The sequence below is a fragment of the Oryza sativa genome, chromosome 7 (assembly GCF_034140825.1).
Source record: "Oryza sativa Japonica Group chromosome 7, ASM3414082v1".
Taxonomy (NCBI): domain Eukaryota; kingdom Viridiplantae; phylum Streptophyta; class Magnoliopsida; order Poales; family Poaceae; genus Oryza; species Oryza sativa.
In genome coordinates, this window is record NC_089041.1 from 29,817,746 (window position 1) to 29,829,688 (window position 11,943).

At 40.6% G+C, this 11,943-nt stretch overlaps 2 protein-coding genes across 2 annotated transcripts; both read right to left on the minus strand.

Moving 5' to 3' along the window:
- Window positions 1–326: 326 nt before the first annotated feature.
- Window positions 327–2,962, minus strand: LOC4344397 (L-ascorbate peroxidase 2, cytosolic-like). Its single transcript, NM_001403284.1, has 9 exons — window positions 2,716–2,962; window positions 2,448–2,622; window positions 2,297–2,362; window positions 2,056–2,104; window positions 1,612–1,697; window positions 1,443–1,522; window positions 1,224–1,326; window positions 1,031–1,089; window positions 327–936 (listed from the first exon to the last, which is right to left on the minus strand). The coding sequence occupies exons 1-9, from the start codon at window positions 2,835–2,837 to the stop codon at window positions 921–923; spliced, it is 756 nt and encodes a 251-aa protein (NP_001390213.1). The 5' UTR covers window positions 2,838–2,962; the 3' UTR covers window positions 327–920.
- A 3,540-nt stretch (window positions 2,963–6,502) lies between these two features.
- Window positions 6,503–10,421, minus strand: LOC4344398 (protein RETARDED ROOT GROWTH, mitochondrial). The gene is made up of 7 exons (XM_015791066.3): window positions 9,979–10,421; window positions 9,763–9,874; window positions 9,124–9,286; window positions 7,777–7,925; window positions 7,545–7,696; window positions 6,922–7,036; window positions 6,503–6,813 (listed from the first exon to the last, which is right to left on the minus strand). The coding sequence occupies exons 1-7, from the start codon at window positions 10,341–10,343 to the stop codon at window positions 6,685–6,687; spliced, it is 1,185 nt and encodes a 394-aa protein (XP_015646552.1). The 5' UTR covers window positions 10,344–10,421; the 3' UTR covers window positions 6,503–6,684.
- Between the last annotated feature and the right edge of the window lie 1,522 nt (window positions 10,422–11,943).

The following is an 11,943-nucleotide window of genomic DNA, read 5'->3' on the forward strand; positions in this document are numbered from 1 at the left end:
GTATAAAGGTTATTTACGCATAGGATATGTCGTATGTCCTCGTGTTTGCGTGTGACAATACTATAATCAAACTCATGATTAGTCACAATATAGTTAGTTTGCGCCACACATATCATACAACATATAATAAGTATTTTGCAAGTCTGTATTATAAATTGTATCCATCTGACAAGTTTGTGTATCACTAACGTAACGTCACATTGTGACTGAATCTTGATTCTTTTTTATTAACTTTTGAGGCTCAGTCCAATTGTCGTGAATTTTTGTTAGTAAGAAGTCTATAAGAACCACTCTTGAAAAATATCATAAATGGCACACATTTGTTTAGGTCACATGACATCACGAATAGTTGCATTGTTTTAATCGACCTGTATATATTAATATACAAATCCCAATCCTACAATTATACGATCTAAGCTAAAGAAAAAATAGATGCTCCGACAGTACCACCGATCAATTTGACCAAAAATTATTTGTTTCGGTCTCCACAAGTCGTGCAACCAGCCAACCACTCGCAATCCAACGATCGCGCAGAAGAGGGCGGATGCAGCAGGGTAGGGGAGCTAGAAATGGGTTTAAGCAACGCATGGCGATCGATGGCCGCACAAACGAAAGCTGAAGAACGGGCAAACAACAACAGTTGGTTCATCCATCAAGGGGAATTCAATCCATAGTTATCTTGACAGCAAATAGCTTGGTAACTTTGAAACTCCACAGTACAATACGGCGGTCTAGAGGTCCAGACAAAGAGCATCAAAGCAAGAATGAAGAGAAAGACAATTGGAATCACATAAAAAGATGGCCCAAAGCACACTAATTTTTATTACAACCGCCACGACAGTCTTGATCGTACTGACTCTAAGGCGCAAAATACAAATCGGCATTAATCTTTTGCGGATATCCCGCTCTCTAAAGGCTTCTTATTCCTCAGCAAATCTGAAACCCACAAACACAACAATAATTAGTGAAACTCTGGCACAAAGCACTCCAATAACGCATCACAGACAAGCACACCAGTTGCATCCCTTACCCCAGTTCAGAGAGCTTGAGGTGGGCCTCGGCGTAATCCGCAAAGAAGGCGTCCTCATCCTACATATCAGGCAACAATCATCTACTTTTTAAGAGATCAACGATGATCCATTTCTCTTATTTCTTTTATTTTAAAAAAAACAACTCTTTAGAAAGAAGACGAGAGAAAATAATGCAAGGATCAAGGGGTGTACCGCAGCATATTTCTCCACCAGTGGACGGAAGGCTGGGTCAGCCATGAGGGCTTTGTCACTTGGCAGCTGAAGAAGGCCTTCCTTCTCGCCACTCACAAGCTCGCTGTTGATCGAGAGGAGATTTTGGTTTTCATTCTTTAGCATACAAGGAAACAAGCTGTGGCTGGCTGTTTATCAACAGACAGGATGCATCTTTAAAAAGAATCAGAGATCACGCACGTGAAGTAAGAGTTGTCAAAGATCAAAGGGTTGGACGTCCAGGCTCCCTCAAAGCCAGATCTCTCCTTGTGGCATCTTCCCTACAGAAGATGAAGTGAAGCTGCATGAATAACCCTTCCGGTTACAAGATATGAGAAACACACTAGGGCAATTGCACAAGTGTACCAACCAGGGTGTGACCACCAGAAAGAGCAACTATGTCCTTGTCACTCAAACCCATCTGCGCAGAAAAGACCTGCCTTAGGTGGTCAGAACCTGGACCAACAGCCAGAAGACCATGACATATTAGTTATCTCGCATCCACAAATTGGCACACTGTTAATTAAAGAACACACAGGTAACATGTATGCTCCATATAAGAAAGAAGAATAAACAGGAACACAAAACAAACTTTAGTAATGTGGTTTGCATAAACAGGGTTGGAAAATTTTAGTCTTATGTAGGTTACACAACTTACTTAAGCATGAAAGAATTCTGGTAATGGACTTGCAATATGAACTACTCCATCAGTAGCACATACAAATGCTGGTCATAGATCTAGAAAATTTAATCACCAACACATTGGGAAATGCATTGTCATAGGGGTAACTTAATACAGAGGAAATCTTAATACCTTGTGTGGCATCAGGAAGACGGCCTTCAGGAGGAGGCTCAGGCTTGTCCTAGAAACAAACACATCACATCATCAACATTCACAAGACAGTGGAGAATTCAGGGAAAGGAAACAGCGGCGTACAAGATGACGAAAGAAAAGAATTGACTTAAGAAAAATACCATTTGCATCTACCAGAAGAAGAAAGAAGAAGGGGGGAGAGAGAGGGAGAGGGTTTAGGGATGGGAAATGTGATTCTGACCTGCCTGCCCGGATGGAAGGGGACCTCAGGTCCGCCGGTGACCTCGACGGCCACAACGCCAGCAAGCTGCCAATAGAGAGGGAGAGACTCCAATTAAGAGGTTGATGAGTTGAGAGGAAGGAAGGGAGGAAGGGAGGGAAGTGAACCTTACCTGGTAGAAGTCGGCGTAGGAGAGGATGGGAAGTTGGTCCTTGATGGGGTCGAGAAGCCTGACGGCGATGTCGAGGCCGGCGTTGGCGGCGTGGGACTGCTCGCCGGGGTTCTTCATGGTGCCGAAGGGCCCGCCGGTCCTCGACGACACATCGAAGGTGCCAGCAGAGTGCCACCTGCAGCCAGCCAGCCACTGCAATTCAACATCTACTCCTCCTACTCTATCTTCTGGAAATTAATCAGTAGAAGAAGAAGAAGAAGAAAGTTACGCGAGGCGGAGCATGAGTGGGGCGCAGTTCTTCTCGGCGATGAGGCCGCGGAGCTTGCGCTTCGCCTTGCCCACGGCCGCCAGGTACTCATCGCTCACCGTCGGGTACGACTTGCTGCCCATGCTCCCCTGCTTCTTCTTCTTCCCAATCCGAATCAATCAATCAATCCCCAACTCAACTCACCTCACCTCACCAAGGAGGGATGAGATCTTCTTACTAGTAATATAAAGGCGAGGCGCGAGGGTGCGTACCACCCACGACCAGAAGAAGTTTCTAGTAGCGGAGCCCCCGCCGTGGATCTCACATCCTGCGCCTCGCACTCCAGTGGCGTTGCCGTAATTTCGGAACCTCCCGTGTGAACGCGCCAGATTCCACCCGGGACCTGCCCACGTGGCCACCTCCCATTGGTGGTGTCCACTGATATGGACGCTTGAATCCGAGTTTTTCTCTCGTCCAAGCGCTCACTTTTCCAATGCAATATATTCCGTCTTCTTCTTCGTCTCCACTTTTTTAGGCCCTTGCGTTGTCTTGTCTTACTTTACCATCCTCTTTCATAAACAACAACGCTACTATTTTTTTTATACTGTGGCCGTGTTTAGATTTAAATTTTTTTCCTCGAATTTCCAATTTTTTCATCACATCGAATATTTGGACACATGCATAGAACTAAACGTAGATGAAAAAAAAATCAATTGCATGGTTTGCATGTAAATCGCGAGACGAATCTTTTGAGCTAATTACGCCATGATTTGATAATGTGGTGCTACAGTAAACATTTGCTAATAACGAATTAATTAGGTTTAATAGATTCGTCTCGCAGTTTACAGATGGAATCTGTAATTTGTTTTGTTATTAGTCTATGTTTAATATTTAAATATTTGTCCGTATACTTTAAAAAAATTTGGCACACGAACTAAACACAGCCTGTATATTATCCCTTATTATTATTATTATTATTACTCCCCTACTTGACGACAACTAGTACTTTTTTTGCGGGGAGACGGCGACTAGTATTGTACTCCTTTTTTCATTACATAATCGTATACTCCCTCCGTTTCACAGTGTAAGTCATTCTAGCATTTTCCACATTCATATTGATGTTAATGATCCGTTTCACAATGTAAGTCATTCTAGCATTTCCCACATTCATATTGATGTTAATGAATCTAGACATAACATCAATATAAATGTGAAAAATGCTAAAATGACTTATATTTGTGAAACGGAGGGAGTAATCATCATCATGTAATCAGATAAGCCAACGGATCTATGGTATTACACTTGCACGGTACCTGCCACTGCCAGCAAGGCACTTCCTACATCACCATAATGCTAGGTCCATCCGCGTTTCACGATTTGCGCTGTCACAGCTCTTCAAGTCACGTTAGGCCCGGTTAGTCCTCCAAAAGTTTTTTCGAAAAACATTAAATCAAATCTTTAGACATATGCATGGAGCATTAAATATAGAGTAAAAGAAAAACTAATTACACAGTTAAAAAGGAAATCGCAAGACGAATCTTTTGAGCTTAATTAGTCCATAATTAACCATAAGTGCTACAGTAATTCGCATGTGCTAATGACGGATTAATTAGGCTCAAAAGATTCGTCTCGCGGTTTCCAGACAAGTTATGAAATTGGATTTTTCATTCGTGTCAAAAAGGGAGAATAGCCAATATGGTCCCTAAAGTTTCGCTCCTAGGTCATTTTAGTCCTTAATCTTTCATATTGTCCAAACAAGTCCTTTAAATTTGTCATGTGGGCTGATATAGTCCTTGGTCCCACCAAAATCACCACATAGATATGCCATGTCACCTTACTATGCAAAATATATATGATTTGTCCAATTTACCCTTACATATATCATAGAAAAACAAAAAACAAAAGGAAAAATGTAAGAGCAAAAATATACCTCAAAAGGGTGAAAAAAAGAGATGTATTTTTTCCTATGGTTATGTCTAATTCAACCTTATATTTATTTTTCTATGATATACGCAAGGGTAAATTGGACATTTCATCATAGATTTTGCATGAATGATGACATGGTATATCCATATGATAATTTTGGTGGACCCAAGTATTATTCTAGACCTTATGACAAAGTTTAAGGATTTCTTTAGACTATTTAAAAGGTTAGTGACTAAACTGATTTCTACAAAGAAACTTTAGGGACTAAATTAGCTATTCTCCCATAAACACCTTCCGACATCCGATCAAACATCTGATGTGACACTCAAAAATTTTCATTTTGCGAACTAAACAGGCCCTTAATCTACTTAAAAAGAATAGGCTCTTCCATGACTCATATGCCCCGGTTTGAAACAGTTTTTTATTCAGCAAATTATTATTAAAATAATTACTTGATAAATCAAATATAATTTACAGCACATGGTTTGGTACAAAAGTTTCTTTTAAGAATACATATTTTTAGAGACGTGGAGAAAACAATGGTCCCCATCGTTTGGCTTATTTCCTAATAAGCCAAAACGGCTTATTAGGAAATAAAAATAAATTTGTAGGTAAAACTTTTATAAATATGTTCTTGGTGACTTAAAAGCCAATGTTGAAAAAGAAACTATGTTGAAAATATTTCAAAATCAATCTCAAAATTAAGCTTGAAAATTTAAAATTTGGCTTTTTCTTTGGCTGATTAGGCCATCCGATGGGAGCCAATATATTGTACTAATAATCCAATGAAGTAGCCAGAAAGAACGTGTGGCTTCCTTTCCTCTAAACCCCCCTATAAAGTGCAAACAACTATCATGTCGACTCTCCCTCATTGTCTATTCCCTCTGGATCCGTTTGGTTGGGTAAAGTTTTAGGAGGGGTTGGGTTTAGAGGGATTAGACTATTACTTATTCTGTTTGGTTGGGATTGGTTAGGAGACATGAAATTTCGGTGGGATGGAAATGGAAAATTTTCTAACACATAGATAAGGGGTGGTAATTGTCCTCCTTTATTTTGCCTAAACTAAACTCCTTATTGTTTTCTACCACCTCTACCAAACAAGAGATTGAAACTTAAAAAAATAATTAAATTCTCATGTTAATCTCACCGTCAATTCTCTCGTCAAATCGTCTTCCCTCAAGTTACCAAACAAACCATATGTCCCATAAAAAATAAACCTAGCACAGGTGACTTCGATTTAATTTTTTTACGAACCGAAGAGAGTATTTTGCTAAAAAAAAGTCAAATCTTATTGTTGTCAAGGCTTTTCTTTTTCATTTTTTTTTGAAAGTCCTGCCAGCCCCAATCTTTTCCTTTCTCTTTCTCGCCAGCTCCCACAATCCTTTTTCACGAACGCGCAAAAGGATTGCACGTCAATATATTAGAAGAAAAAGAATTTTTGTTACACAACACCGACTTATACCAAGGGAAGAGAGAAAAAGCAAAGCCAAAAACTGAAGCCCAGCTCAATCAGCCAGAACAACTTACGCAAGGGAAGGGAGAACCCAAACAACCTTGGTGTCTTAGTACAAAATTATCCGTTATTTAATATAGCTTGTAGAAAATCAATAAAATATGAAGTGTACGCTAAATTTTCTACTAAAGCCAATTGAAAACATTTGGATCGATTTTCAATTTTGGTAAACACGCATGGGCACCTAGCAGTTGCTATAGTAGTCGGTTCAACGTCCTAAAACCAGACCCCTTTCTTAATCGACCGCAAAAGCTGACATTGCCAAAGATAGGAGTATCGTCCAGCAACACGGCTACCAATCTTTTCTTTACCCTTTCTCTACTAGTAAGCGGTGGGTTCTCAGATTCTGCAACGTCCTGGCACCATAAATTAAAGCGCTAAACCAAGCCATTGCGTTATGGACAATGCAATGTGATGAACCATTTTACGCATATACAAGGCTCTTACTTGATCCATTGAAAAATCCACAAGACAGAACGTGTCATTCGTGGTTCGTGCCACAGTGGTTCTGACGAGGTTTCAGCCCCAGCAAGGATTCCCACAATAGTCAGCTACATTTGCTCCTGAACAATGTTGTAAACAGATATCAGGATCTCCACACTAATCAAAATTATGATAAGCCATTCCAGAAAATCAGACTTCCTGTTCTGAAGGATCTCTTGAAGAAAACGAATGTTGTGCTGCAGGTTAAAAGTACGGTGAATAACATAAGGACACAATGCAAATATTTACAATGCAAGTAAATAATCAAGTGAATTATAAAACGTTCTACATTACATGAGCCTTACCTCAACAAATTTCAACTTAAAATCAAGGTTCCCAAATCTTTGGGTTAACTCATATTCATCTCGAAGGTATTCCCAAATCTGAGCATAGTTTGCGTTCTTCCAAGCAATGTCTGACCTGGAATTGACAAAGTTCTACAGTAAGTATGTGAGAACAGATAAAGCTTTCTAAATAGTGGCAGCAAAGATAAAGTTTAAATGCAGAACTCCAAAAGATTGATCCAATGCATGTGAGACAGTGCTGGGATAAAAAGTAATAAGACTGAGCTAACAACCTCAGAGAAGCAATACAGCTCACACACCGACTACCAAACAACAGACCTAATTCCAGTGGACAACAAATACTGTGTTTCGCATGATTCTGGCATCCCGCTTTAGGAGCTTTGCATTCCAAATTAATAGTATTCTAAACCAGTTTGCATGGATACAAATAAAAATGTCTGAACATTGCATGAAATAAATAGTACTCTAGTCTAGCAGGATAAGGCAAATGCATTCACAAAATATGTGTATTTCTAAGTAATATGCAACAGAGCCAAACAGCATGCAAAAAAATGCTCTTAATATGGGGAATGAAAGAAGGAGGTTTATTAAATACATAGTTCTCAGTATGGTGTTCTACTCACCTTTCAAAAAGCCCAAGCTTGAGAATAACATCTGCCAGGTTAGAGTTAGCCTTTCCTACCAACTGGAAAAGCTTTTTCCTTTCCATAGTGAAGGTACCAGTCTTTTCCATTCCACGATTTATATCCGTGAACTCAGCTACCATTCCATCTACCTGACAATGAAGATAACTAAATAGATATTTCCAAGTTTCAACGTTTCATAACCATACATGTGAAATGAACTTGTACATACTTGCCGGATATAATAGTCAAGGGCAATACTCTGACCAAGGACACTTCCAATTGTACGAATCCCATCGATACTTAGGTCCCTGAGTATGATGAAGTCAAGTCCACCCTGCATCCATGTCTCCAAGGTAGGCTTCTCAACAACAGCATAATCTGAAGTTGAAGGTTTCAAATTTTTATGTCCCAAAAAGTTCCAACGAAACAGAATACTACAATAGTAGTCACACTTATAAGATGCAGAAAATAGTGGACATGCATATATGCACGTAATAGCTTTATTATAGGACTATTGGATGTCCAGCTGGTTCTGCCCAGCCTAGCTAGGCTGAAGTGGCATACATGGGGTATAAGATTGTTAGTTTGGTTCCTTGGCTCCTTAGTTGGAAAATCAAAATGTATTTCAGCAGTGAATAACTCCTTATCCAGATATTTAGTCATTTTTAGCTCATTCAAATTGACCACATGCTACCTTGTAATAAGCAAGCCAATGAAGTCAAGCCAGGATGTGAATAAGAAAGCAAATATTGTAAGTTACAGCTATGTATACATTGCAAATATTGTAAGTCAAGCCAAACACTGCTCTAAAGTTGTAACTTACAACTATGCAAGTTTGTTTGCCAGCTGTTGATCAATGGAAACAGTTAAAATTTGAAGTGTAGCCTACTATGGAGCAGTGCTGCGGAAGACGGATGTCGGACAGAGAGGGTACGGCCAAACGTTTAATCGTTATGTGGATAATTAATCGGAATTTGATGGAAATTTAACGTTTTATAAATATGAGTACATAGTTGATAATAGTTTGCCATTTTTTGAGATGTAAATGCATATTGAACATATTCTTACTATGTTTAAAATAGAACCACCATGAAGTGGCATTAATTCAACATATATTAAAGTTCATAATGCATAGCTGTGCATCAAACAGTGAGCTGTGGGTGGGTAGTTGTCATGGGCTGGGGCGTGTGATCTTGCCCGATTATACGGACGATTAGTCAAAAAATGATGGATTAATCAGTAATGATGGTGATTACATGTTCAGGAACGACTAATGAAGACCGTTTCGCGGACGGGAGCTCGCTGACTCCATTTTAACAGTTGTATCAATCGTTTTCCACGACACTGCTATGGAGGCTTCTTTCAGCATGGATATGCTCTACTCAACATCATATCACCATCTCACATGGACTAGGAAAACAGCAAATATCCAGTGTTCCAGTACTAACTTCTGATTAATCCTCAACACAACATTGACATGATAAGGAAGGACCACAGTGGCCAAATAGGACAAATATTGAAGCACTCTACCAATTCAGGAAAAAATGAGCATGTCTTGAGAAGAACAAGGGCTTACCATCTTTTCTCATCTCTGGAAGTAAGCCTGATGCATGCTTCTCAACAATTTTCAGGTATCCATCCGCTTCATGATCAGAAACATTAAACAGCACAATGGACCCATATTGGAACACCACCATATAGTGGCAATGACTTTCATCTATGATGCCAGCCTTAAAACCCTGAAGAAAACACGCAGGCGAGAAGCATTAGTGCAATCATACTTGCATCGTTACTACAAGCAAGCAAGTACTTTCTCTAGCATGGTTTAATAAAACAAAAAAAGAAGCAGTCAACTCATTAGGCAAAAGAAAAACCAAGTTGCAAGGACACTTGAACATAAATTCCGGCCGCATTCAGCCCAAAAAATCCATAAAAGCAAAAGGAACGCTTGTGAAGCTATGTTGTATACCACTAAAGCATGAGTATGTTATCAGGAAGAGCAGAGTGGAGACTGTCTCCATTGAACTAAGCACAAACTAATAATGGCATTACAACTGAACATTGCATTAACTGAAAATATGTCATTACAACTGAACATTGCATTAACTGAACAATTTTCTCAATTATAGCAAATTCCAGGGATAGCATTCCACCAAGTTGAGCACCGGACATGGAATTGTGCGAAAAGAAAGAGTAGATGGTGCGATTGGCTAACCTCTGGGTCTCCCTTGACATCGTAGTACCTGAGGACGACGTAGTTGGTAGCACGCGAAGTGGGGGGGATGACATTGAAGGAATTCTGGGACTGGAGGCTCTTGAGGTTGATGCTGCAGCAGAGAGAGAGAGAGAGAGAGAGAGAGAGAATCAGGGAATGGAATCACATGGATGGAGGCGAAGAAGAGGAGAGGAGAGGAGAGAAGCAACAAGTAACCTGGTGCAGGGGAAGTAGGCCTTGACTGGAACGAGGCGACTTTGGTCCTCCTGCGTGGCCTCGAGAATGTGCTCGTGGTAGTAGGCGTCGTCGTCGGAGGCGAGCTCGTCGGGCGGCAAGGGCGCGGGCGGGGGCGGGGGGCATTCGCCTGTCCCGCTCCCGGGGGCCGGACCCGGAGAGACGGAGGCGAAGGAGGAGCGGAGGAGGAGGAGGAGGAGCGGGGGGCGGCGGCGGGGGGGCCGGAACACCGAGGGCGAAGGGGACCGCCCTAGGGTTTGGAGGGTTCTACAAGGGGCATGCTGGAGGAGGAGGAGGGGCCTCAGTAGGCTCTTCTGGAAGGTTCGAATCCTACACAGCTCCATCATCTCTCACAAATCACACATTACACTAGTATTTTTTTGGAGAAGAAGAAGAAGATATGATATGAGTATGACGGCGGCGGCGGCCCCCCTCCCTTCCTGTTCCTGTGCGCTTTGTGGTGGTGGATCGAGGGTTAGTTCAAAATTTTATACATGAGCAAGGAGGTTTTTGCAAAATTACCAGATCTCACGTGGCATGCATACAAGGTGAAACCAGGCACCAGCGGTGGAAGGAGCAGGCACGCGACATAGTCAAACGCGAGATTAACAGTGAGATTACCGGCAAACTGTGTTTTCCTGATCGCACACGCGCTCACGTGGAGCCGTAATCGCAAGACGACAATGTGCAAATTAAACAAGGAGACCAAAAAATTTTTAAAAAAAAGGAGAAAAAGGGTACGGTTAGGCTGGTTATTGATTGATGATATGTCACACGCACCCCTTTCCTATTACAGCATTGTGAAAACTCTTTTAATGTTTTTAGCTTCCATTACTGCCCACGCAATTGTAACAAAGTGGCTCATGCTTTAGCAGCCTATAGCTATAATAGTTCTCAGACGACTCAGTTCAGCTGGGATGGTTTTCCTCCAGATGTGGAGGAGGTGGTTGCCGGCGATTTAGCCGAACCAGTGGTATAATGGAATTTAATGTTCCTCTAAAAAAACCCTGCTTGCTCCAAGGATGAGGTGGATCAGACTCCACTTCCAAACTACTCTAATCCACTTATTAAAAATTTCCAACTTGTGTTTCAAACTTTTATCTCTACTAGAAAAAAATGTCCGTGCGTTGCAACGGGTGAAGACTATTTTAATTTTTATTATTTTTATACGAAATTCACTATGAGAATTTGCTTGGATATTTATTTTTCTGAAAAAATCATGAGCTGCAATTAGGAGTCCGAGTCCGATCATCTCAAGTTAGCATGCGAGTTTTTTTAAAAGAGATTTCTTATGACTCCTGTATTTTATAAAAGCGAACGAACTTAAAACCTGACTCAAATACGGATATGTATCTCCAAATGCGAACGAACTTAAAAACCGACTCATACACGGATGACGTACTAAAGTACCGGCAAAAACATCTTCAACTTTTATAATAGTAGAGATACTAGAAAAAATATCCGTGCGTTGCAACGAGTGAAGCCTATCTTAATCTGTGGGAATTCACTTGGATATTGTTTTTACAAGTTAGCATGCAGTTTTTTTTATACTAGAAAAAAATGTCCGTGCGTTGCAACGGGTGAAGACTATTTTAATTTTTATTATTTTTATACGAAATTCACTATGAGAATTTGCTTGGATATGTATTTTTCTGAAAAAATCATGAGCTGCAATTAGGAGTCCGAGTCCGATCATCTCAAGTTAGCATGCGAGTTTTTTTAAAAGAGATTTCTTATGACTCCTGTATTTTATAAAAGCGAACGAACTTAAAACCTGACTCAAATACGGATATGTATCTCCAAATGCGAACGAACTTAAAAACCGACTCATACACGGATGACGTACTAAAGTACCGGCAAAAACATCTTCAACTTTTATAATAGTAGAGATACTAAAAAAAATATCCGTGCGTTGCAACGAGTGAAGCCTATCTTAATCTGTGGGAA